Raw genomic sequence first — 27,811 nt, 5'->3', positions numbered from 1 at the left:
CTGGACTACGATTTGAAGGTTGGCGGCAGCAATGGTCACAATTCAGATCAGCTGCACTTTGCAATTTCAGCTACTCGCAAATTACCACCACTGCAGTTCTTGGACACCTTGTGGACTTTCCTTGCTTCTGAGGTCCAGCACTGGCTCAGGCTTGGTAAGTCATGCTACGAGGGAGTCTGGAGGATCTTCCTGGAGCTCGGGTCTGGCTTAAAGGCTATGCACTCGATTCAGATGTTCCTGTCCCCTAGCACCCGGTTCCTGCAGCAGCAAGGAAGTACAGCCAGCAGAGAGAGTTGTTCCAGTCGAGTCCGTCTTGGGGCTGATTGGTCCCACCAACCCAAGGGGAGAAGTCTTTTCCGGGCTTCTCTAGTCGATTAGAGATTCGGAGCTTCAGTTCTGCAGCAGGACTTCACCGGGCAAACCAACGGCCCAGGAGGGTGCAGCAAGCTTCTCTTCCAGTTTTCTTCTTCGGCTACTTCGTCCAGCGGTCGACTCTGCCTTCCTTGCAAGAAGACCTCGCCTTTATGCAAATTGTTCCCATTCATTTGCAGCCTAGCTGTCACACACATCAACCATTGGGTGCATTCCTGTAACCAACGAGACTAAGCATAGGGAATTTCGGGAACCTCCCTCGGTTCCTGCCCTGCCAGACACACTAGAGCCAGAGGCGGTCTTCACCAGTGAATCCCGACAAAGACAAAACGAACAAAGGGACCAAACCTGGTGTGGCGCGCAGAGTAAATCTCAAGAAGGACCTTTCCACAAAGAAATGGCGAAAAAGAAAACCGGGCCATTTTGACAAAATGGGCAGCCATGGATGCAATACTACAACTGTGAATGCAGCCTGCGGTAAAAATGAACAATGGTAGGAAAAAGTAAACGACTGCCACCAGCCATTAATTGTAGAAAGGTTAACAAAAATGTTACATGGGAAGGTAGACAAAGGGGATACTAAGTAACCACTCCAGCACCCTATTGTAAGCTAGTGTGTGCTTGGTCTACAAAGAGAAAAGGTAAGTAAAATCAGTTCACTTTACTACTCTTGGAAACAGTAGTTTATCCAAGAGAAGGTATTTAAACCTTAGCAGAAATCCAAATGATTTCTCTGTGACACTGCACTGAGGGTGCTGTGTGTCACAATGTAAAAAGATGATGCCTATGGAGTTTGTCAGACTCCAAAACCAAAAGAGAGACAGGGTTCAAATCAAAGAAAAATACATGAGAGAGTGGGGAAAAAGGTCACACTCTCTCCAGGATAAAAATTAAAAGTCATAAAGTCCAGCAAAAGAGCCAGGGGTCTCTAAGATAGAAGGGAATTAGCACCTTTCTGAGAATTCTCCCAAGGCTCGTGGATAAAGAAGGAATCTAAAAAGGGAACCCAAAACTGTATGATGCAAAGTAAAACAGATGCCTAATAAGAGATATGGAGGAAAGTAGACTCCATAGTAAAGGTGAAACGCAGAACTAAGGTTCCAAAAGTCAGAGCACATAATGAATTTGTGGCAAAAGGCTCCACTCTTTCAGGACACAAAGAAAAAGGTCCAGAAGTCCAGCAAAAACTTGTGCTGGGGGTCTCACTAAGAGGGGATGAAGCATAAAATTAATTAATCTCCCAAACATCGGTTCAGATACTTCTGAAGACTCGTCACTCCTGACAAACGATTAACATTGGAACCCGTGACTTTGCAGGACCTAGGCACCATTCTGTTTAGAAGGGAAGGACTTTGAAGTCTTCGAGGCCTTAATAAAGCTGTTTCAACCGTTTCAATACTTACATTGAATTCTAATTGGTTTACAAGTACTTCGCTGTAGCACTTGCTTTAATTCATACAATTTACTTTTCTTACTTGAACCATTTGCAATTGTCTCAACGGTGAAATGTTCGTCTGAATGTATATATGTGCATACTATGAATTTAGTGATCACACTTACCCATTATTTTCATTTGAAAGAGTGTGTTTAGCCCCAATAAGTGTTGTAATTTTATACTCTACTTTCTAACTTGAATTAATGTGCGTCGTTGAACAAAACACCATCACCACATCCTCCAAAAGTCTAGGCCTTACTGCTCAGTTATCTACCTGGCTGGCTAGACTTCGTGCCTCTTCCCTTTTCACTATATTAAGGCGACCTCTCCCCGCCCCCAAATTTTCAATGGGGCATGCATGGCTTACTTTCTCTGCCAGAAGAAAGCATTGGTCACCTAAAATGTGAAGTAGTTGTATCTACAAAAATACAATTAACTTCCCTGCTCTAGTTCAGCCAGAAAATAGGACTTCTGCAAGTCATCAGAGCATAGTCCACAAAGCCTCTGCACATAACCCTGTTGTGTGAGGATGGTGCTTCAGGTGGTCAAAGATAAATACATAACTTTTGCATGCTACTTAGCGTTTTTCGGGGTGAAAATAGAACGAGGACGGTCAGACTTACCTCATTATTATGAAGGGTTAAACAGAGCTTGCATTCGTAGGAGCCTAGATGGTTTTTCATAAAATATGGATCCTGAAAAAAAAAAAAGGAAACGTTATTAGTTGACGGCACGTTCGACCAGGAAATAATGTAAATGAGGCCCTCATTAAAAATGACTATCAAAATGTTTTATCACACATCCAACATCACCTGCATTCATATTTATGCTCTGCTCCCTCCAACTGATATGGCAGACTTGTTCAGTTTCAGAATTGTAGGTCAAACTCCCTCAACTACCGAGATGTGCGTTTGGGGCGCCTAACCCTACAGAGCACTACAGGGGCTATGTTCGGCATGGATATAAGGAAACCAGCGCTGGGCGATATATTTATATATCTCAAAAACGATATATTTTTCAAAATCATATAACACACAAACACATACTACACATTTTATTTACATTTCGATATTTACACAGCTGTGTGTATTCTCAAATAGGAAGCCTGTATTTGCACTTTACTTTGATCAATATCTTATAAATAAAAGGTGTTTCAGACATCTCACAATTAGTTGGCCACTTCCAACTGAGCTTAACCCACATAAACAATATCGAGATACATATTGTATATCGTCATTCAGCAAAAAAATATCATGCTAGGACTTTTGGTCCATATCGTCCAGCCCTAAAGGAAACTGTTTTGGATTCCTTTCCCAAAAGAAAGTTGGTCTTTTATTTCCACAAGAAAGGGAGCCTAGAACACTGGGATAGAAAGAGTAATCTCCTCCAAACATAAAGGGGAGAAAAAACGTATGGTCTTCAAGTCAAAACGAAACAAAAAGAGAAAACTAAAAAACAGCCCATACTGGACATAGAAGGCTACAACCCTCAGAAAATTAAGCATCTGGAACCATCAAGAGCATGCAATTTGACACTACCGTGCTAGGTTTACTCCATTTGAGATCCATTTCAACAATAGAGGTAGCACACGTAGGTACTTTTTTCTAAGGTCCAACTGTGGTTAGACTGCATAAGACTTTTCTCTCGGTTTTAGGGCCCCAACTCTTAATATAGGCCTGTACTACCCAAGTCTGTAGAGTGGCAAAGCAGCCAGGCTCATTTTAGGAGGGAGGAATGTGAGCTGTAGAGCCGGGTTAGGCAAGATTGTGTGCGGTATCCTTTGGAACACTGAAGCAACCTTGACCTCCTGGCAATAGGAACCCAACCTTTGGTATAAATCTGTACTACACAGGTTGGTAGTGTGGCTGAGCAGCCAGGCTCATCTCAAGAGGGGTCAATGTCAGCAGTAGGGTTGTAACAAAGAGTTTCACAGTGACAGTTATTCAAATAACACTTACACTCAAGGTTTCTTGATTAAACAATTATTAATTTAACAGTCAGTTATATAAGCCTTCTTCAGAAGGGAGCAAAACATGTGACAATTATTATATACTTCAAAACACACCCTTAGTTTCTCTAAATCAGACGATACCTATTGGGGATGGCACACAGACACTTCCTACACCCTCAGGTGACTTAGGACACTGTGGACATTGATGTATCACTGGTACATTTAGAGCAATACTGAGTTTGGTGAAAATGTTAGATAGGGGGAAAAAAATAAAGGTTAACAAATAATTCATCAACGGGTAACTACTTTTTAAACCTTCCAATGTCAAGTAAATCGAACCCTTTCCTGGCTGAAAGGTAAAGGCACAGAGTTAGAGGTGAGAAGAGTCTCTCTGGGAGCCAGGACAGCCAATGTTAGTTGAGCAAAGTCTAGGGGAGCTAAAGATATTCTTTGTAGGCAAGTACAAGTCTTGCACAATGTTTTTAGAATAGTTCGTAGAAATAAAGATTCACATGAAGGGCCACAAGCAACTCTGCAAGGGCAACCAAGACAAGTCTCAACTGAGAGCAAGTAAGGCTACACAACAAGAGGTTAAGTCCTCTTACGTTTACAGTACCTTTGGTTAGAAGAAATGGTTCCAGCCAGCTTTGGTTCCTGAACAGCTCTGCAGATCCTTGTGTTCCTGGGCCTCAGTTGTGGGGACAAGAGGGAGGACGTCTGGGGACTCCTGCACTGCAATGGGAAGGTCAGCGACAGCAATGGGCAAACTTCAATTCAGCTACACTTCGCGGTTTCAGCTCCTCGTGTCTGACGGCAAATAGCAACATCGAGGTTCTTGTATACCACTTCAGACTTTCCTCACATCTTTGGTCCAGCACTCTGTTTAGTTGGCTCAGGCTTGGTCAGTCTTGCTTCAGGAAGTCCGGAGGAACTTCCTGGTGCTCGGGTCCGTCTTAAAAGCGATCCACTTGGTTTGGTGTTCCTCTCCCAGGCACTTCGGTTGCAGCAGCAGAAGTACAGCCATCTCAGAGAGGATGTCCGAATGAGTTCACTTTAGGGTTGATTGGTCCCACCAACCCAAGGGGAGAAGTCGTCCTTGCAGGGCTTCTCTAGTCGAAACGAATTCGGAACTTCAGCACAGCAGCAGGGCTTCACCAGGAAAACCAACGGTCGAGGAGTTGCAGCAGGAGTCTCTTCCAAGTTAGTTTTCGGAGGATTCCTTCGTCCAGTGGTCGACTGTGCCATCCAAGCCAAAAAGCCTCTCCTTTTATGCAGGCTTCTCCAATTCATTCCAGCCTAGCGGTCAACAACACAGCAGGGTGGCTGTCCTTCCCTGACAGCCAGCCGGCCAATCACCTTTGGGTGCATTCCTGTAACCAAGGAGATTAAGCACAGGGAGTTTCGGGCACCTTCCTTACTTCCTGACCCTGTCAGACATACTGGAGTCAGAGGCCGGCTTCACTCGTCAATCCCGCCAAAGGCAAAACTAACAAAGACCAAACCTGGTTTGGCACGCAGAGTAAATCTCAAGAAGGACCTTTCTGACAAAAAATGGCAAAAAAAGAAGACCAGGGCCATTTTGACAAAATGGCCACCCATGCGTGCCTTACTGCAGCTTCGAACACAGCACGTGGTAAAAACACACAATGGTAGTACAAAGTAAACCACTGCCACCAGCCATTAAATGTAGAAAGGGTAAGACTAAGTAACTCCCTACCCCCCCCTCCCCCCCAGCCACCTATGGTAGGATAGTATGTGCTGGGTCTAGAAAGTTACAAAATGTAAGTAAAGTCAATTTCACTTCACTGCTCTTGGAAACAGTTTCACCAGGACAAGGTACTTAAACCTTTGGGAAATCTAAGACTTCCCTGTGCCACTGCACGGAAGATGCTGTGTGTCACAATGTAAAGATGATGCCTATGGAGTTTGGCAGACTCCAAAGTCTGAAAGAAACAGAGTATAAATCACAGAAAAAAAATACATGAGTGGGATAAAGGTCTCATTCTCTCAAGGTTAGAAAGTCCTTAAGTCCAGCAAAAGAATTAGCACATTTCTGAGAATTCTCCCTAACAAGCAGTACAAAGAAACCAGCACATACACCCCCAAGGAAACACTCACTTTAAATAATGATTTACTTAAAATGTAACTAATACAATTCAATAAAAAAAATGCAATAAGATTGGCAAAGGAACAATAATGCAGGCGAGTAACTTTTCATATCCAGTACAGAGTGACTTCAGTTAAGGTCAGTAAAAGCACTTCTATGCATAACCTTTCCAATATTCAGTTTCAGGGGGAAGTAAAGATTAGATCGAACACACTTTACAACTGTTATGTAGCAATGGTTTAAGCAGTCTGTTACCGAACTAGAAATTATTTCAGAGTTCAGGTTGTGGGGGAACAAGCATTGTCCAAGCCAGTAGGATGAAGAATATGGCCTTTTGGGGAACCGGCAATGCCACAGTCAAATGGACAGCACAAGTTCTGATGGCAATCTTAAGAGAAATGTTAAGTAGCCAGTCCAATGTTCTTGTTGAAAGCACAGGAGCTCAAGGGGAGCCTTCCTGTAGGTATACAGGCTGCAAGACCTGCACAATGGAGTGGAGGACAAAAAGTTGAACACAGCACTCCCAAAGCAAAAGAGGACCGGAAATGTCCTAAGGTATGTAAAACCTAAGCCCCACAGTACCTGGAGAGCGACGTTGGAAATATAGCTGGACGACTCAGTGATTATCTGGTTTCCTGCTCCTTGGCCATGGCAACGAACCAGGGGAGGCAAATTGGGGTGGCGGGGGAATGGGGGTGGGGCTTGGATGGACTTGTTTGGCAGCAATCGCGAGAAGGGTTTGGGGGGGGGGCTCACCAACAAAGGATTCAGCTCACTCCAGTGGCCGTTTGTGGTTTTGGTGCCTTTTTCTTAGCACCAAAAGCAAACGGATATCGCCAGTCAGAATCTCCTTGGTTTCTCTGTTCTGAACAATGGTGAGGGAACTTTGGGAGAATTCCAGCTTCTGGGAGTCCACAAGGGTGCATGCGAAGTTTCAGCGAGATTTGTTGATTGCAAGACGATGCACTCGAAAATGGCCCAGGTACCCCCGGTATTGGTATTCTGCAGCACAGGAATCACAGGACGTCGGGGGATGGCCCAAATTGAAGAGGGTCTTGAGGCCGATTGTTCCCACCAGCCCAAAAGGGGAAGTCGTCCTTGGTGGATCTTCCCCGTCGAGTTGAAACCAGGGTCAGGACAGCAGCAGGGCTTCACCAGTGCTTCTTCGGTTGTTGAAGGTGCTGCAGGCATCTCTGCTCGTCTTCTGCTTTGGATTTCCAGTTCCAGTGGTCGACTCTGCCTACAGTCCGAAAATCCTCACCTTATATGCTGGAACCCATTCATTCATTCACTCACTCACTCCTATGGCGCGGTCAATCATCTGGGAGTTGGCTGTCCTGCAGGACAGGCAACCGCCCAGCTCAAACTAGTTTCTGCCAGGCACACCAACAGACAATCGAAGTTTCGGGGCCTTCCCTCACTTCCTGCCATTTCAGACACACTAGAGCTTTGTTGGGCTTCACAAAAGAATCTCGCCGAAAAGAGCCCAGAAAGAAAAATGGTGAAAAAAAAGAAGACTGGGGCCATTTTGAGAAAACGGTCACCGATGGGTGCTGTATTGCAGCTGAGATCTCAGCCTGCAAGTAACCTTCACATACAGGGTAGAATCATTCCCTGCCACCAGCCATTTAAGTTTGATAGTTCCTGTAACTAGAAATGTTACAGGAGCAGTGGGAAAGGAGTTACAACGTACCCCCTGCACCCTACATGGGGTGGTGTCCCACAAAAGAAAAGTTAAGATATAGGTTACCTTAAAAGTCTTCAGAGCATTTCTTCGCATGAGAAAATAAAATAAAAAGGGAAGTTCAAGGGACTTCCCAGCAACACTGCACATATGGTGCTGTGTGCTGCAAAAGTCAATTACAGATGCCTGTATTGAAATACACGGAAGAAAGCATAACTCCAAAAAACAGTAAAATAGGATTCCCAGTGAGAGCAAAAGAATGAGTGAGTGGCAAAAAGGTCCACTCACTCAGGATAATAAATCAAAAAATCCAAAAGACAAGCAAAAAATGCTGGGGGTCTCAGGGTGAGGTGAATTGACAAAGAAACTGAACACTCTCCCCAACACACACAAAATAAGTGGAAGAAATAGGAAGAAACGTAGCAACAGCTGTAAATGTGTGAAGTGACAGTGTTGGGTAAGATTTATATATTTATGATAAATCTTCCTGACCTGCGTCAACCCCAGAACTTTTTGCTTGGACTAGGTAATTTTTTTACCTTTTCCCTAGGTGACTGAATCGTTCCCCGCCCCCTCACCTAGTTGTTTACTCTTTTTATGGCTTGCTATAGTGTGTCATTGGGGTTAAAGTTTCCTCTAACTTTTGGGCTTAGGCTGGGTTGCTCTTTTGGGCAGCCCTCTTAATTTATCTTTAATGTACTTGGGCGAACTACTGTTCCCAAGGGGTGAAGAGGGATTTTCATCCACTTTACAATTTATAAAGTGAGCCAGCAAACCCCACCTTATGTGGAGTGCTGTAGGAAGGGGGATTGGGGGGAGGGGGGATTTGGGAGTAACCCGCTTGCTTACTTTTTTTAAAACAATTTTTATTATTTTGTTACCACTCCAAACATGGAGGACATTCTCATATAAACTTTACATCGTTATGTTCACTTGTTGTGCGTCCCAGTCCTCCCCCCTCCAACCTCCTTAACTCGAGCCCCTGCTTCAATGCCACTAGCTTGCGTATCTCCACGCTTGTCTTCCTCATTAGCCCCCTCATATCATCTTCACTAAGATCGGCCTGGGAGGGTCCCACCATTGTGGCCACCACGCTATCAGGGGTCCCGCTTCCTCGTCCCCTCCTCTGCCGATTGCTTCATACCAAGCTGCCATTTCTGCATCTGCCCACTTCAGGAGGTCAGCCCACCACGTCTCTATTCTAGGTCGTCGGGCTGCATTCCAGCCCATAGCGATTCTCCGTTTGGCCAGGATGTAGGCCAGGTCTTTCATCTCACTAATGTGCTTCAGGTTGCGTGGTCTGACAAAACCCCCCCCAGCACGCATGCCCAAATTGACTCCACCTCGAGTGTAATCCCTTATTTGGCCAGGCGTAGCTTAACCTCTGTCCAGAATCTACCCACCTCCGGACAAGCCCAAAACATGTGCATCATCCCAGCTTCCACCTCCCCGCACCGTGGGCATTTCTGTATCACCGAGCTTCCAAACCTGGCAATTTTGCTAGGGGTCATATATGCGGGGTCATATATGCCCTATGGGTAACATATAACAATCTGCTCTAGCCTCGCGTTACGGGATTCCTTCTTGTGATACCTTTGAGCTCTATCCCATTGTCCATCCAGCATAGGTTCTCCCACCTCCTCCTCCCAGTCACGCCATTGCTTACTTACTTACCTGTAATATTTTTGTTCCAATTTTAAGTTTACACCGAATGGCTGGTAGTAGTTGTTTGACCTTAGTGACTTATGTCTTTTTTTTTTTACTCGCAGGCTGTCAAATCAGCCGCAGTAATTTACAGGCGGGTGGCCATTCTGGTATGTTCCTGCTTTTTGCCATTTTTAAAGTATCCTCGTCCTTTCCTAGGTCATCTTCTGCCATTTTAGGCAGGAACGACCTTGGTTGAAGTTTTGCGTTCTGCTGGAATCCTTTGTATTCCACTGCCTAGGCTCCAGAGTGTTTGAGAAGGCAGGAAGCGAAAGAGGAGTCCAAAACTCAACAGCCCTTTGTCTTTTACCTTGCCTGAAAGGAACCAGTTCCCAATGTGGGGGGTTGGCTGTCCCGATTGGACAGCCAGACCGCCCCTTTCTGGAAACTGCAGGGAGAATTTGCAGAGGTTGTGCTGTAGTTCCTGATCAATACCCCGAACCTGGAAGCTGCCGACATGTGGACCACTGGAGCGGAATCCGAGAGGAAGATGTAGAAAATAACGCAGTAGCGATTTCCAGCAACCGGAGAGCCTTCTGTGTAACCGGAGCCTGATGCAACCCTTCCTTCCAATCAAGCTGAGGAGTCCTGAATGCGACGATTTCTACCCAGAGGCTGGCGAGATCCACTACTCCCAAGAAGACCTTATAAACGAGCCATCCCTCGACGTACTGTGATCTCGATGGGCTGCAAAACCTGAATACCTCAGGACCTCGAGCCCGAGGGCAGTGCATGGTCTTCCGAAGTCCAAATCGTGCTGAAACTTGGGGGACTCCTGCTGGACCTCCAGAGACACTATTCGAATCCCTGACGTCTCCTCAACAGACTGCAAGACCGAGCGTGTGAAGATAATCCGACCAGCAATATTCATGCTTCACCTGGCTTCTGTAAAAAGGCGCCAAATCCACAGAGCCGCAAAAATCCGTTCAGAAACCTTTGCTGCAAGCCCCCTCCAACGACTGCCGATGCAAGTTCCCATTCAGTGACTAGTTCTTTCATCTCCAGATCTGGAATCCAGGGACCAGGTCCTGTGCTGCAGCATCCTGAAGGCATCCAATCAAAAGCTCTTCTTTTCTGCTAAGGTACTGTGGTGGCTTGGGTAATATGTACCTTCAGTCTTGAGTGAATCCTGTGAGGCTGAGTGGGTGCCCATTACACTAAGGTCAAACAACTTCTCCACCACCGACTGTTATACCACATCCCTGTACCCCTCCTCAGAAGACCTTCAAAAAGGTGGCAACCAGCTTAACTTGGATACACGTAATTCTCGCTCAGCCGTTAAACACTCCTCTGACACCTGTCACCTCCTTGAAGACCTTGAGCTTGATGTCCTCGCTCTCACAGAGACGTGGTTCACTGCAAGCTCCATCACTGCTTTTGACACTCTCCTCCCTGATGGCTACAAGATACTCTCTAACACCGGGCCCAACCGGTCTAAAGGAGGAGTGGCCCGGATCTTCCCTGCATGGGTCCCTTCTACTAATGCCTCCTCTACAGGCTTGGTGTCTCTCCCATCTTCTCGCTTACTCACACCACCGTCCACAGGACCCCGTGTCTGGTCTCTCACTTCCCTTCCGAGTAGTCTGACCTTACCTCTTCTCTCCTGGCCTCTACCTCCAAGTTGCTCTGCTCCAGAGACTTCAAAATTCACCCGGACTCTCCTGATGCGGCCACTGGACTCTTCCGGAGCCTCCGACTCTAAACCTCACCATTCTACCTCGGGTCCGACCCACTCAGCCAGACACACCTTAGACGCTCTCATCTCAGCAGACATCCCCCATCTCCAACCCTCTCGCTACACGTCTCTACTGGTCGTACCATGCTCTCTTGGTCCCCTCATCTGGATCTCTTGGGTCCCCTGGCTAAGCCCCTTCCACTCCAGCCACAGACTCTCACGGACGCAGTCTGTGCTAACCTTCTGTTAAGAAATATTCCTCTTTAATGAACATTTACTTCAATTTCTATGGACCCCATACTTTCTGCTTTTATTGTTGTATCTGACCCGTACTTTTTGCAGTGCACAATACACTGGCTTTTGCTCATTTGTTATGGGGAAACTGACATGTCCTTCAGGCTGTCAGTACTGGGAAACATGGTTTTCTTAGTGTAGTTCTTTGTTACTACTTTAAGTAACTTGTTATTACTTTATCAACGGACATCGGACAATGCTTTTTACAATGCTGTGCAATGGGGTACAGTTTTTGTTTTGCCCTCGACCAACACTGAGGATTTTTGTTTACCCTAGGTATGCTAAATGGACAAGCTGGTGGCAGAAGTGACTTTTGATCTTTTTTTGATGCATTTCATTTTAGCCTTACCACACTTGGCTACTAACTGTTGCTAGTGGTCAAACATGGCCATGCCACAAGATTTTTCACTTGTACTTTGGTCATCTTGTCTTTTAGCCTTCTTCCTGGCCTGTGTGTTTTCTGCCAGGAAGTGGCCTGGGACTGTCTGATCCCAAGCCATATAATGGTGACCATGTGCCTGGGAGGAAATGAATGAGTTTTGCCACCAATGGTCCCGATTGGACCATTGCTGTGGTGGGTGTGAGTGTGTGAGGCAGATCGGTCATTGGCTAGTGGAGGCTGCTGCTCTTACCTAGCTTTCTGGATAAGAGGAGGATCCCTGCACCCATCCTAGAGAGATCCTGGAAGAAACTGAAGGAGCCAAGACTCCTGTCCAGCTACAAGACTTGTGAGGAGACCGTGAACCTGTCAGAAGGAGGCTTGGCAACCAACTTCTATTGCTGACCTGGTAGAGCTCTGTCCTGTACAAGATCTCCAGCAGTCCAGCGAAGGAGCTGTGACCCTTGGAGTGGAGGGAACATCCATTCTCGACATCAACTCTGAATCCTACGAAGAAGAGCCTTTGGAAGTGCCCCAGGATCACCCTGTGACCAGCTCTGAGTTTGGGCTACCATGCTGCAGATGTCGCCATTCCGAGTCAAGGCCTGGAACTTGTGCTACAAGACTTGCCTCTGCAAAATTTAGTGGTCCCAGTAGCAAGGGGACCCGAGATAGGAGGGAAAGTCTTATCGCGACAAGTGAGTCCCTTCGCGTCACTGTGCATCAGTGGCAGTCATCAGAAAGTGCTTACCAGAGTCCATTCCTGTCTTGAGAGGGGCTAAGTCTCGTGAAGAATCCGAGTACAGAAAGTGACTTATAGCAATACTTACCTGCCCTCCAACTCCCCTTTAAAAGTTTGATAACCTTCACAAAACCTAACACTTTGGTTTGCCATTGCTTGTTCACACAAGCACTTTGAAAGTTGGGAATACATTTGTTAGCTAGATTAACTTGTCCCCTAATACTTGGAACTGTTCACCTGACCCTAGAGTCACTACCTTCCTTTTTTCCAGCTTCACAAACTATGTGGAATCTTTGCTGAACTTCTGGGCATAAGGCCCCAGACAACTTATGGTTGACATTACCGGTTAGTAGTAATCTTTCAGTGTGTTATTTGGCAATAAGTAAAGAAGTATTTGTATAGCCATTTGTCCAAGTATGTTCCTTGACAGCTTCACTCTGCCAAGCTCACCACCTCTTGAGACTTAACCTAGACCACTCGCTTAGCTACCTTGAAATGGTTTGACTACAGCTCCCAGAGTTGTCCTGTCACAATATAGGTTGGTGTTCTATACAACTGTCCACCAGGCCAAATGATAGAAATCAGTCCCAACACCTTCACCGCTCCATCTCCAACACCCTGGAAATCCTTGGGTCATGAGGATCTGCATGAAACCTGCCTCCAAGCGCAACACCTGGTATTACTCCAACGTAGCCTCTCTGAAAAGCTAGTGCAGAGTTGCTGAACTGAAGTGGCTGGCTTCAAGCACATGCAATGACAGACTGGCCGGCTGCCCGCTCCAAAGGCAATACAGACTCTCCATACGCTCGAAGAGGGCACATAGCCAAGCCTGCATCTCTGGGGCCACCAACACAGCTGAACTGTTCAAAATCTGCAAGGAACTTGCCAATCCTACTGCAGTGTCAACTTCTCTTCTGCCATCCCAGGCCCTGTGCACTGCACTGGCCGCCAACTTCATAACCAATACTCAGGACTACTCTACTCTACTCTAGCCTCTCTTGTGTCCCGCCCCTCCATGTTCCCCCCTATTCTCCTCCTCTTCGCCCATAGCACCGGATGATGCCTCAAAACAAATCCTCTCTACGAAAAGTCTCCTCCAAACATGTGCTTCCTCTGCTCCTCCAGAACCATCAAGGACAACATTGACTCCCATGCTCCAGCCTTGGCTGATTTCTGCAATCACCTCTTTGCCACTGGCTTCTTCCCACTACCCTCAAGCACTCCCTTGTGATATATTATATATGATATGGCATTTATAACGCGCCTATACACAAGTGTTTCAAGGCGCGACGAGGCAAGAGATGGGGAACAGAGGGAAGACAGACAACTATCTTACTAGGCCAGGTGCCATTCGGATCGCGCAAGTGGGGGGGGGGGGAAGAGGGAAAGGGGGAGAGGGGGAGAGGGAAAATTGCAGGTAACCAGTGTAATTACGGATTCAGCCAGGGGATCAGCAGGGGAGAGAGGGAGAGAAGGCAGAAGCAAAGAGGAAGGCTTTAAGGTGCTTCCGGAACCGGAGATGGTTCTCCTCAATTTCAGAGAGGCAGGGAGGCTGTTCCAGAGGGAGGCTCCAGCTGAGGAAAGAGATCTACCACCAACTCGCTGCTTGGAGGAGCGACTAACCCTGATGGAGTTGGAGGCGGATGAGCGAAGCGCTCCAGAATGAAGATATTTAGGAAGAGAAAGTTGAAGGTATTGCGGTCCCAGAAGGCCTTGTGGACGATGCAGAGGGTTTTGAACTTAATCCTCGCGGCCGCTGGGAGCCAGTGCAGAGATTTCATTCCAGGAAACATACGATCCCTGGGCTTGAGGCCAAGGACAAGTCTTGCAGTCCTGTTCTGGATAGGTTGCAGAGGGCGGAGTGTAAAAGCAGGCAGATTTAGAAAGATGCTGTGGCAATATCCAGCCTAGAGAGAACCAGAGTTCTGGAGACAGTGAGCTTCTGGGGGAAGGAGAGGAAAGGAAGAATACCTCTGAGGAGGTGCAGTTGGTAGTGTGATTTCTTAGAGAGGTCAGAGATGTGAGGTGAGAATGAGGAGTCGAAGATGACCAAGGTTTTTTGCCTTGCAGGTGGGAGCGGGAAGAGGGCCAAGAGAGGCCGGCCAGCGAGCTTCAGGAAAGGAGAGAGCGGGTGTGCCGATGAGGAGAATCTCAGTCTTACTGGCATTAACGCAGACATCATTGGCAGCACACCACACCTGGATAGCAGACAGTCAGCGATGAGGGAAAGAGAGGAGGAGGCAGAGGGTAGCCTGAAAATGAGCTGGGTGTCATCTGCATAGCACAGAAAAGTTGGGGCAGAGAGCAGCGATGCGGTGGGCAAGGAGTGCCAAGTATTGGTTGAACAGCCAGGGAGAGAGGTTAGACCCCTGGGGGACACCACAGGTAGAGAAAAAGATAGCGGAGAGGAAGGATCCAAGTTGGACCTGCTACGGTCGATCAGAGAGGAAAGAAGTAAGTCATGCCAGAGCCTGACCAGTGATACCTATGTTATCACAGAGACGGCTGTGCACCTTCTCCTTAAAAGCCTTCTGTTGACCCTTCCTGCCCAGCCAACTACCACCCTATCTCCATTACCCCCTTCCTGGGCAAACTCTTGGAGCAGTTAGTCATCTCCCAACTGAACCACCACACAATCTGTTGGCTGTCTCCACAGCCACCAGTCTGGCTTCAGAGCAGCTAGAGGCACGGAAACTCTTCTCCTGAACACCTGTGAAGACTTGCTTTCAAATCGATTCCAACTCTCCCTCTGTTCTCATCCTTCTCAATCTTTTTTCTGCCTTTGATACAGTCAATCATGCCACCCTAATAAAGCAGTTCTGCGATACCCTTGGCATTATGGACCTGGCACTGGACTATTTGCCCTCCTTCCTATCTGACTAACCTTCCCAGATTCAACTGGGCCCTTTCCTCTCCTCCACCACCTGAGGTGTCCCTCGGGGCTCGATCCTCTCGCCTTGGCTCTTCAACATCTATCTTGTCCCTCTGGCCCCCTCGACCTCCTCCTTCTCTCCTCACTTCCACTGCTATGCAGACGACACGCAGCTCTCCTTATAGCTTCCCTCATCTACCTCCTCCTCTCTCAGCCCTGACTGACTGCTCTTCAGGCATGGTGCACTGACAACGATCTCTGCCTTAATACCAGTAAGACTGAGATCCTTCTCATTGGGACCCCTGCTCTCTCCTCTCTGCCCCCTCCCTCATCCTCTTGTGAGGCTAAACACCTTGGTGTCATCTTCGGCTCCTCCCTCTCCTCACATTGCGGACCTTGCCAAGAAGGTCCACTTTTAGCTGCACCTCAGTAACATTCTCCATTTCCTCACCTTCCCCCCAGAAATTCAATGTCTCCAGAGCTCTGGTACTTTCTAAACTGGATTACTGCAACAGCCTCTTACTCAATCTGCCTTTATTCTATCTTCGCCCCCTTCAACGTATTCTTGGCCTCAAGCCCAGGGACCATATCTCTCCAGCCCCAAAATCTCTCCACTGGCTGCCAAGATCAAGTTCAAGAGTTCATACTTAGTAGTAGCTGAAGGCCCATCTAGAAAGTATAGGAGTTGCTTTACTAGCTGTTCACAAGGTGTATTCTTGCGAGTGGGCTGGTTTATTAAGTGATTTCTGTAACTGAGTATAACTGCATGACTGACAGGGTCTACTACCCTTGAATTACTGATGGTATTCTAAAAGTATGTACAACCTGGTTTTACTCCACACGAATAGCTGACTTACCTTCCGAGTGTGTAGTAGTTTTGACTCACCTGGACTGCTTATTGTACTCCAAATAAGGTTATACTTTGGGTGTAACCCATAAGGAGTTGGTTTTTAGAATTGTGTTTAATTGAGATGTTATAGTACTTACTTCCCCAAGATTTATCGTGGCCTACTTTTAATTGAATAAACCCTTTATATGTACAATGCATAGAGTTTATTTGGACCATATGTATGCTAGAATTCCTTTGTACCAAGTTACAGCCCTCTCTCCCTCCTAAAATAAGCCTGGCTGCTCGGTTGACTCTACCAAATGTTATCAGGTAAAACAGCCTTATATTTTATACTAAGAGTGGATTTATTTTTAAATTTCTTTATTGGCATTTTGTTATGGTTACAACTTTAGCATATCATATTTAGTATACTGTTTGCAAGTCTGCCAGCAATATGCAACAGAACATCAACATTTCAAACAAAAACATTAACTGTCTCCATGTTTTGGTCATACGGTTTATCGCAAGTGGTTTCCAACGTGGGGGGGGGTGTCAAGGGGGAAGGGCCAGCAGGAGGGCCCAACCTGGACTCCATGTGCATCTCCCTTCAGGTGTCGCTGTGGTAGATAAGTTCCAGTTACATCTGGGCGGGCACGTTCACGGGGGGCTTATCGAAGAGGTGAAACATACCCCATGTTAGTTCCTTCCAGGCGTCTAATGCCACACTTGAATCTTCAGTGGATCTGGCTACACGGTCCTCCCAAACCCTGGTCTCAACGCCCACCCACTGCTCCAGTTCGCTGTGCCATGTGCTGTATTGTGGTGTCCAGTTAAAGTTTAGAAAACAAAAAGGGTCGAATGCAAAAGGGTTTCCGTTTTTTTTTGGGGTTTCCGTTTTTGTATAAAAAGTGGTTTTTAACCACAAAAAAAGGCAGATTTGAGTGGGACCTTATATATATATATATATATATATATATATATATATATATATATATATATATATATATATATATGATACATTACTCACCGTAATCGTATTTCTGATGCTTGTATCTGCTTAGATTCACATGCTGTGCATAGGCCGACATCTAGTGGAAGCTGCGGAGTATTACAGTTTGTTTTTCGAAACTCGAAAATGGGCGTCGACACAGGCGTGCCAGTAATACTATCCCTAGTGTGACGTCCACTGTACCCAAGATCCCTCACGCGTCTAGGATCCTCAGATTGTATTTTTTCTGACATGAGGAAGCATGAGGAGTAGCGCGAGTACAGATAATCCAAGCAGATAGACAGAAAGGTAAGACTACAAGCAATCATGCGCCTTCTCTCAGAGGGGAGGAAGGGTGGGTCGCATGTGAATCTAAGCAGATACAAGCATCAGAAATACGATTACGGTGAGTAATGTATCCCTTCTGAGGCTTGTGGAATCTGCTTAGATCACATGCTGTGCATAGATTAGCGAGCAGTACCAGAAGGAGGAGGTGGGATGTGAGAAGGGTCATGAGCAAACAGGTGTCTTAGAACCGCTTGTCCCACTTGTGTATCTGTCTTGGAATGAGTGTCAATGCAGTAATGCTGAGTAAAAGTGTGAATAGAGCTCCAAGTAGCTGCTTTGCAAATGGTGTCGAGGGGAACATTTGCAATGAAAGCCAGAGTGGCCCCAATGCCTCTAGTAGAGTGGGCCCTTGGCGTAAAAGGCAGAGTTTTTTCAGAAAGAGAGTAACACAGCTGTATACAGTTGATAATCCACTTCGAGATAGCGCCTTTAGAGACGCGATCTCCCTCTCTGCCTGTAGCTACGGAGACAAACAGTTGATCTGTTTTCCTTAGCGGTCTGGTTTTATTTACATAGTAGAGGACCGCCCTACGCACATCTAGGGTGTGTAGTTTCACCTCAGCCGAGCTTTGCGGGTTCTGGAAGAAAGCCGGAAGCTCGATGGACTGGTTTACATGGAACTTTGATATAAATTTAGGTGAGAACCTAGGGTGTGTGCGTAAAACCAGTTTGTCTTTGTGGATAGTAAAGAAAGGATCCTGCACTGACAGAGCCTGAATTTCACTGACCCTTCTTATAGAGGTAATGGCTACTAAGAAGGCCGTTTTTATAAGTCAGGTGTTTGAGACTACTTTTATGCATGGGTTCGAAAGGGGGGCCCATGAGCTTAGCTAGCACCACATTAAGGTCCCATCCTGGCGGTGGGTTTGAAATAGGAGGGTGAAGTCTCTTTACTCCTTCCATGAAGGCTTTAACTACTGGTACTTTCCACCACGACACCTTGTTATGGGATGTGGTGTAAGCCGAGAGGGCTGCCAGGTGTACTTTCAGAGAGTTAAAACCCAATCCTGCATCCAGCAGGTGGAGCATGTATGTCACAACGTTGGAAGGAGTGCAATCAACAGGGTTGATTTGTTTATTCTGGCACCAAATAACGAATCTCTTCCACTTGTCAGAGTAACAGTGCCTTGTGTTTGGTTTCCTGGATTCTCTTAGGATGTTCATACACCTCTGTGGTAAATTGAGATGTCCAAACTCTATGACCTCAGGAGCCATGCTGCCAGGTTCATTGAGTTGGGTTGCTGGTGCGCTGTTTGACCTTGTTGCTGGGACAGTAGGTTGTACCAGGCTGGCAGTTTGATGGGCTCGCACACCGCCATCCTGCGTAGGTGTGGAAACCATGGTTGTCTCGCCCACATGGGAGCAACTAGGATGAGCGTCATCGATTCGTTGTTCATCTTGTACACCGCCTTCCTGATGAGGAGTTGGTGGAAAAGCGTACGCAAACATCCCTGACCAGTTCATCCACAGGGCGTTCCCTTGGGAGTTTGGCTGGGGGAACCTGGATGCAAATCCTGGGCATTGTTTGTTTTTGCTTGTGGCGAATAAGTCTATAGTGGGGAAACCCCACTGAGAGAAGAGATCTTCTACGATCTCTCTGTGAAGGACCCATTCGTGTTCTTCTGGGAGGGAGTCTCTGCTTAGAGCATCCGCTAGGGAATTGAGCTCCCCTGGAACATGTTGCGATGACAGGAAGATGTTCCGTCTGAGTGCCCATATCCAGATTTTCTGGGCAAGCTTGGACAGATTTGGCGAACGAGTCCCTCCTTGCTTGTTCAGATAGAACATGGCTGTCGTGCTGTCCATCAGGATCTGCACCGACAAGTTTAGTAGATGGGGCTCGAACGCCTGAAGCGCTCGGAATACTGCCAGAAGCTCTAGGAGGTTGATGTGGTTCTTGGCTACTGAGTGAGACCAGAGACCCTGAGCTATGTGGTGGAGATGGTGAGCTCCCCACCCAGTCAGGCATGCATCTGTAGTCACCACTGCCTGTACTTCGGGATCGTAAAAGGGTTTTCCCCTTGCGAGATTCTCTCTTGTCCACCAGTGTAGGCTCTGTACAAGTGTTGGCGAAACGACCACTAGATCGTCCCACTGACCACTTGCCTGAGACCACTGTTTCGCCAACCATTTCCTGCATGGGACGCATGCGCAGTCGCGCGTGGGGGACCAGGTAAATGCATGACGCCATCATGCCCAGTAACCGCATTGCTTTGCGTACCGTTATTTGTTGACCGGACTGATAATGTGGAATTTGCAGTAGTATATTCCGAATTCTCTCTTCCGAAGGGAAGGTCAACCCTTTCTGAGTATCTAGAATTGCTCCTAGGAACTGTTTTGAGGTGCTTGGCACCAGGCTTGACTTCTTCTCGTTGATTGAGAAGCCTAATTCGTGGAGGAGGTCGATAGTCCTTTGAATGTTTGTCCTGCAAATTCCTGGGGTTTCCCCCGTTATGAGCCAGTCGTCCAGATAAGGGTACACTGGGATTGCCTCCCTGCGTAGGTGTGCCGCTGCCACCGCCAGTACCTTGGTGAATACCCTTGGTGCTGAAGCTATCCCGAAGGGCAGTACCTTGAATTGGTAGTGGCGACTGTCCACCTTGAAGCGCAAGTACTTTCTGTGCGCCGGGAGCATGGAAATATGAAAATAAGCATCTTTCATATCCAAGATTGCCATGTAATCCCCCTTTTTTAGGAGGGGGATTACCTCTTGTAGCGTGGTCATACGGAATTTTTGGGGCTTGACATACCTGTTGGCAGGCCGTAGGTCCAATACTGGGCGCATTGTCAAATCTTTCTTTGGCACAAGGAAGTAAGTTGAATAGATACCCTTGTTTACCTGGTGTCCTGGGACGAGTTCTATCGTGTCCTTTTCTATCAGAATGGCGATCTCCTCGAGAAGGATCTTCTGATGTTCTAAGGAGTGTACTTTTTGTCGTGGAGGATGGTTCCGGGGACGCTGCAGTAATTCTATACAATATCCTGTGGACACTTGACAGCACCCATCTGTCTGAGGTGATCCCTTCCCAAGCCTGGGTGAAGTTGGAAATGCGTCCCCCTACTGGGGTTGCGTGAGAAGGGACCCTGAACTGAGCGTCACTGCTTTGGTGGAGGCGTGCCACCTCCCTTGTTGGGGCTGCCTCTGCCTCTCCCACGACCTCTTTTGTTACCCCTGCCGTAACTTTGGGTAGACTGCTGGCTGTTGTTCCACTGTGTACCCTGTCCCTGGGCATAGTTGCCTCTTTGTGAATTTTGGCCGCGTGGGCGACGAAAATTACTGTTCCCCCTCTGGTTAGGGGGTTTGTTGGTTAGTTGGCCAAGGGATTTCAGTGTTTCGTATTCGTCCTTGGCGTTTTTCAGTGCGTCTTCGACCGCTTTCCCAAACAATAGATCGGGTTCCACCGGCTTGTCTATTAATGAAGCCTGAGTTTCTGTTTTGAACCCCGACTGCCGTAACCACGCATGTCTTTTGATAACAGTACCTTCTGCTATCAATCTCCCTGCGTTGTCCGCGGCGTCGAAAGTTGCTTTCAATATGCAACCAGACACGGCTCTCCCTTCTGCCGAGATCCGAGCCAATTGGCCCTTTAACGGTTCAGGAGCAGAGGCTATGAGTGCCGCGACCTCTTCCCATTGATGGCAGTTGTAGCTGGCCAACAGGGTGGTGGAGTTAGCAATCCTTGCTTGGTAGGCGGACGTTGAGGCTACCTTCCTGCCAAACCCGTAAAGTTTCTTGCTCTCCTTGTCGGGAGGAGCTTCTGACGAAGATAAGGGTGTTCCAGCCCTCTTCCGAGTGTTGGTAACAACTAGGGAGTCTGGTTTAAGATGTCCTCTTATAAAGAGAGGGTCAGACTGGGCTGCCCGGAAATGTTTTTCGACCCTGGGGTTGACTGCTCTGGTGAGGTTTGGGTTCACCAGGGACGGATCTATTCTTCGTTGGATGGATTTAAGGATAGGGATGGTCTGAGCGACCGGCCTCCTCTCTCCCACCAACTCTTCTGCGAAGTCCCTTTCCTCCTGTACACCGTGGGTGTCGATGTGAAAATGTTCTGCCGCGCGAGCGAGAACCTCATTAAGGAGGGGCTGGTTATCGACTGGCGAGTCGGTAACTGGGGCTTCGTTCTCTACCGGGGAATCTACTCTGTAAATTTCCTGCTCATCTTCTCCCTCCTCCTGGTCCTCATCATCCGCATGGTATTCCGTCCCGGTTTGTTCCACCATAATTTCAAACTCCTGGTCCCCCTCAGGGAAAGGCTCTCCTTGGTACCTGGGGTGTGGAGTAGAGTATGGCTGTACCTCGAAGGGTTCAGGTCTTTCGAACCGGGCCCTTTTACTTAGGGGGATAGGATCAGTGGAACCTGAGGGTGTGGCCCCCTGAGGGTCATACGAGAGGAAATGCTCTGGATTCTTGTCGTAAAAGTCAGCCAAGGAAGACATCCTTGACATAACCCGGTCTATGTCTTCGCTGGACCATTCTTTGGAACAGGGGATGACTTTAGTAGGCAATTTAGGGGACTTATCAAGGGTACCCTTGCTGGATGTTGATCTCTCAGTAGACTTGTATTTGTCTGTCTGCTTAGGGGGGGAAGGATGGTCTTACAGGAGTGGAAGAATGTGCTTTCCGCTGTTTCCCCCCCTCCCCGTGCGTGGAAAAATGTTTTCCCTGTCCCTTGGAGGCCCCGGAGACTTTCGACGCCTGGCATCGAGGATCGGGAGAGGTATCTGTGTTTTTCGAGCGTGGGGCCTCGCTGGTGTTAACTGCGGGCTCCGTCTCTTGGAGCGCGGCCTGGGGGTGGAAGTCGTCTTCGTCCTCCGACGATCGAACTTCCATTAGTCTAGGGAGCGAGGCACTCTTGGCAAGAGTGGATGATTGCCTTGCGTCATGAGGCGATCTCGATCGAGAGCGCCCAGAGGACACCGAGTCGGACCGTTCTATCTGTGCCTCTTTCCGAGAAGTCGACGACGTCGAGGTTCGGTTGGACTTAGTGTGCTTAGTGTGTGTAGGGTGTGTAGCGCTTGCGTCGCCGGGGGTCTTCCCCATAGCCGCCCTGCCGGACGACCTTCCGAGGTCGGGGACCTGCGCTCAGCTGTCTTTCGACGCCGTAATGCCCTCGCCGTCCGAAAGTACGGCGTCGCTGCCATCGCTGAAGGCGCCCTCCGCTGCCATGGCTGCCTGCCTGGCGTGGTGGGCCCAACGCTTTGTCGAACGGTCCTTAAGTGTCTTAGGTTTAAACCTACTACACGCTCTGCAGTTCGCTTCGGGGTGGTCCCTCGGCAAGCAGAGATTGCACGTGGCGTGCCTGTCGACCCAAGGGTATTTGCGGTTGCACTTGGGGCAGAATTGGAAAGGGGTACCCTCCATACGCACCTTGAGGCAGCGGGCTGATAAGTGTAGGAAATATATAAGTGTATCTATATACCAAGAGTGAAGAGTATGTACCACCCCCCACTCTCCCTACTTGCAGGGCCGAGGCCAGCGGCCTACTAGGCCCGGGCCGAGGCCAGCGGCCTTCCGAGGCCCAGATCCGTCGTGCAGCAGCCGACGGTCGATGTCTTCTCCAGCCGTCGAGTGTCGACGTTGGGGTGGGGAAGGATGTCAATAAAGAATTATAAATTTCAATTATTAGCAAAAGTATGGCTAAGGCCAGGGGACTCCGCAAGATGCTTCCGACCAGTATGGCGGAAAAAAACAATCTGAGGATCCTAGACGCGTGAGGGATCTTGGGTACAGTGGACGTCACACTAGGGATAGTATTACTGGCACGCCTGTGTCGACGCCCATTTTCGAGTTTCGAAAAACAAACTAATACTCCGCAGCTTCCACTAGATGTCGGCCTATGCACAGCATGTGATCTAAGCAGATTCCACAAGCCTCAGAAATATATATATATACACACACACACACACACACACACACACACACACACTTTTTTTTAATTAAAAAATTCGGTCCTTTTGATTCAACACTTTTTTTTCTATCCTTTGACCTACAACCCTGTATTGTGGTCCAGCAGGTCTTTTCCAGGCCATTGCGATGGTTCTATTTGCCAGTACACATGTTAAGTCCATGACTTTCACTACATGTTTGAGTTTGGCTAGCCTGGGGTAAATTCCTAAGAGACATTCGCCGGGGCACCATTCATACCTAGACATGCCTGCCTTTTCGCAGGTCCATCTTATTTTAGCCCAGAGGCACTGCACCTTTGTGCATTCCCACAGCACATGGAATAGATCTGCCTTGTATGTATTGCACCAAATGCAGTTAGGTTTCGCTCATTTATTAAATTTCGCTATCCTGTATGGTGTTAGGTATGTGCGATATAGTACGTTCAGTTGGATTAGTCGGAACCTGGGGTTCCTGGACACTTCTTTGGGAAATGTTAGAGCCCTGTTCCATTCCTTCTCGGTCATCTCTTGCCCAAGATCATCTTCCCACCTGGATTTCAATTCAGCCCTACGGGGATTGGGGAGATCACTTAGGTGGCTGTATATTTGGGACACTGGTTTCCAGCCCTCCCAAAGGTTGTATAGCAATGTCGTGAAGGGGTCTGTGTCGGGTTCTTCAGGCCAAGCTTCCCATTTGTTCCACGCAATTCTATGGAGGTTTTTGTACCATACAAATTGACCGCTGTGTATGCCTTCCTCTGCCTGCAGTGAGGCAAACTCCCGAAAGAGGCCCTCAGCGTACAAGTCTCCCCAAGTGTAAACTCCATTTCTTTCCCAGAGTTTAATGTTCTTCAGGTCAGTGCTAGTTTTGCATAGGTCTGAGATCATTGGGACTTCTGGGGAATATGGATGTTTTAAGCGCAAGAGCGCCTTGGATCTGTGCCATATTTTCCTTCCCAGAGTAACTAAGAAAGGTGATTCACTCAGGAGGTGTTGGGGCACCCAGATAAGTTCCTTTAGTTGTATCGGGGAAATCATATGTTGTAATAGGGCACTTTCAGATGTGACTTTGTCTGCTAGCCACTTAGTCACAAAGCTAAGTTGGGCCGCTAAATAATATTTCTCTAGGTTTGGAAGCTGGATTCCACCCAGTCTATATGGTAGGACCAATGTGGACAGTGCCAACCTATGTCTGCCCTTCCCCACCAAGAATTCTCAAAATATTGTCTCAAGCAAGCGAAAGAAGGGGGTGCCAATGAAGTAGTGTACGTTTTGGAACCCATATAGAAATCTGGGGAGAACGATCATTTTGATGATCAAAGCTCTGCCCATCATTGATAGGGGGAGTTTAGCCCAAAAACCTATCGATTTGCGCAGTGTGGGAAGCGCTGCCTTGGTGTTGTGTTCATGCATTAATTCGGGAGTATGCATTATATTGACCCCCAAGGTATCGGAATGAGGTTGTTAGCCATTGTATTCCCACCAAAGGAAGTTCCTCCTTGCCCTTGCATCTCAAGTCTGCCAGGGGAAACAGGCAGGATTTTGACCTGCTAAATTGTATTCCTGAGACCTTGGCATAATTATCTAGAACTTCTAGCATTGTCAGTACATTAAGGTGTGGGTCCCTAACATATAGGAGATCATCATCGGCATGGAGGGAGATCATGTGGTTTACACCTCCCAACCGTATTCCTGCATCGAAGAATTGTTTCCTGAAGTAAATGGCGATGGGTTCTAATCCCAATATGTAAAGCATGGGGGGATAACGGGCAACCCTGCATATGGCCCAAGCTATTGAAACACATTTCCTGGATTTCACCCGTGCTCTTGGTTTGGTGTAAAGTACTTTGACCCATCTAACGAACCTCTGCCCAAAGCCAAAACATTCAAGGACAGCCATCAACCACTCCCAATATATAGAATCAAATGCCTTAATCGCATCCAAAGCTAATAATGCGTACGAGCCTCCGTTCGGGGTAGTTTGGGCTATGAAATGTTGGAGTCTGCGTAGGTTCATAGTGGTATCGCGTCCCGGCACAAATCCACTTTGGTCAGCATGCCCTATTTCACCCATCAGTGTGGAGAACCTCTTAGCTAGGATTGTGGTTAATATTTTCACATCGTAATTGAGCATTGCTAGTGGGCCGTAGGAGTCACACTCATCTGCGGGTTTATTGGGTTTGAGCACTGGGAACACGAGGGTCCCCCTCATGCTTTCGGGTAGGATCCCTTGTTCATATGCCTCCTGGAAGACCTTATGTAGTAGGGGTGTCAAGGAGGATTCATAAACTTTGTAGAATTCTGAGGGTAGCCCATCGCTGCCGGGTGCCTTACATGTGGCCAGGGACTTAATTGCTTCAGCTATATCGTCCGTCGTGATGTCTGCATCTAGGGCTTCAGATTGTGCAGGAGTTAGTCTGGGCAGTCCCATCTCTTCTAGTGTGTCTGCGATCTTATCTAGAGGAACCCGGTCCTTATGGGAGTACAGTTGCTCATAGAATAGTTTGAAGGTGTCATTAATGCTCTGTTGAGTTTGATGTATAATGCCATTACCATCTTAAAGTGCAGTGGTTGGGTGACTAGGGTGTTCTTTTTTGCAGAGCCAGGCCAGCAGGCGGCCGGGTCTGTCTGCTTCAGTGTGCACCCTGGTGGCCTTATTGATATAATCAAATTTAGCAAGCCTACCCCAAGTTTCCGTACATTCGTCTGAGCGTTTTAAGTGCATCTTCCTCCTGTTGGGTATTTGGGGGAGTGGATTCTAGTCTCTCAATTTCTTTCTCCCGTTGACCTAGTTCCGCCTGTAGCAGTTTCCTGATGCCTCCCGCTTTTGCTATGATTTCTCTTCGTATCACAACTTTCAGAGCATCCCACGCCGTGCTCATGTGTTTTACACTTCCCATGTTTACCTCAATGTAGTTCTTAATGGAGTCCTGGAGTTCGTCACTGAACGCCCGGTCTTTCAGAGCCTCTATGGGCATTCTCCACATAGGAATGGGAGGCCTGGGGCTAGTGTTGCTCCATTCCACTAGTAGGGGCGAGTGCTCCGAAATGGATCTCCCCAGGTATTGCACCCTTTCTATTTGGAATAAGTGTTCCTTGCTTATAAAAACAATCTAGCCTAGTGTAAAGATCATGTGGAGCTGAAAAGTATGAGTAGCTCTGTTCCCCAGGGTGCAATTCTCGCCATGTGTCTGCCAGTTCCAATCGCTCCATCATGGTAGTTAGCGCGGTTGTGGCTGCTGTTGAACCCCTTGGTGGGGGTGAGGACCTATCAAGTTACAGATTGTGTACGCAATTAAAATCTCCTCCCCACATGAAGCGACCGTTTCTATATTGTGCAAGTTTGGCATACATTGAGTTCATGTGAGCTGGGATGTTGTTATTGGGGAGATATGAGTTCACAATGTATACCTCTACTTGTTCAATGTACCCCCATATTATCATGAACCTGCCACCCCCACCCCCACATCATTGCGTTGTTACCTGGAGACTTCCCCAACTTCATTCCAGCAAATGAAAAAAACCAGACAACAAAGAACTGCCCCCAGTAGCTGCTTCCAACATGCAACGCTCAGGGGCTCCCGAGCCATCTGGGCCATTCCGGGCCATTTGACACAGGTGGTGTGCCTGCACATGTTCCAGTGGGGTGAGTCGTAGCCAGTAGCATGCGTGGTTCCTTAAGCTCCCGTCCGGTAGCGCCATCTTTAATATTACAGCATTGGATGGTCTCAATTGACCTACTTCGTGTGTCGGTGTGATAACGCCCGATATGTCATATGGAGTTAATGGTTTGTTCCTCTTGCGTCCGCTCTCGTTGTGTTTTCTTCATCGCCAGCTAGGTTGTTATGTTCAAGCCACATGTTTGCTGCAGATGGAGTCTCCAGAAATATTGCCTTTCCTTTATACAGTACTTTGAGGCGTGATGGGTAGAGCAGCATATATTTGAGGTTAAGTTTTCGTAATCTCGCCTTCACTGGTATGAACGAGTTCCTTGCACGCTGCACTAGGGGGTGTAGTCTGGATACATGGCGATCCTAGAGTCATTTCTCCTCATCTCCCCGCCTTCCCTTGAGAATCGTAGTATTGTTTCTCTGTCACGAAAGTTGAAGATTTTCGCAATCATCGGGCGTGGGCATGATCCTGGTGGGGGTCGTTTTTGTAGGGACCTGTGGGCCCGCTCTACAGAGAATCCCTGGGAGAGTTTTCCTGCCCCAATTTCTTGTTGTAACATTGTCTCTACAAATTCTGTTGGGTTTGAGCCTTCCAGGTGTTCCGGAATCCCTAGGATACGAATATTGTTACAACGGGCACGTCCTTCCACGTCTTCAGACCTTGCCTCAAGTCGTGCCACCTTCATCTCCAGTTCTTGGACTCTTGCTTTCAAGTCTGAGGTGGTCTCGACGGTGTCCTGCACGCCAGCTTCTACCATGGTCACTCTTTCAGCCAGGTTGCGGGCATCTTGGCGCATCAGCTGCATGACTTGACTTCCATTTTGGTGTCAATAAATGTTCGAAGTGCTGCAATAGCCTGCAGCACTTGCACATC

The 27,811-nt window shown here is 47.7% G+C and overlaps 1 protein-coding gene across 3 annotated transcripts in view; it reads right to left on the bottom strand.

Moving 5' to 3' along the window:
* The window catches only part of SF3A2 (splicing factor 3a subunit 2), a 432,784-nt gene that overhangs the window by 301,563 nt on the left and 103,410 nt on the right, over positions 1-27,811 (bottom strand). For all 3 annotated transcript variants that reach the window (XM_069649520.1, XM_069649521.1, XM_069649519.1), the window contains exon 3: positions 2,431-2,502. In XM_069649520.1, the coding sequence (XP_069505621.1) occupies positions 2,431-2,502 (72 nt within the window). The remainder of the gene's footprint in view (positions 1-2,430; positions 2,503-27,811) is intronic.

This window comes from Ambystoma mexicanum, chromosome 1p (genome assembly GCF_040938575.1).
Source record: "Ambystoma mexicanum isolate Mex_15411 chromosome 1p, UKY_AmexF1_1, whole genome shotgun sequence".
NCBI classification, from domain to species: Eukaryota; Metazoa; Chordata; class Amphibia; order Caudata; family Ambystomatidae; genus Ambystoma; species Ambystoma mexicanum.
This window is presented reverse-complemented; position numbering and strand designations above follow the sequence as displayed.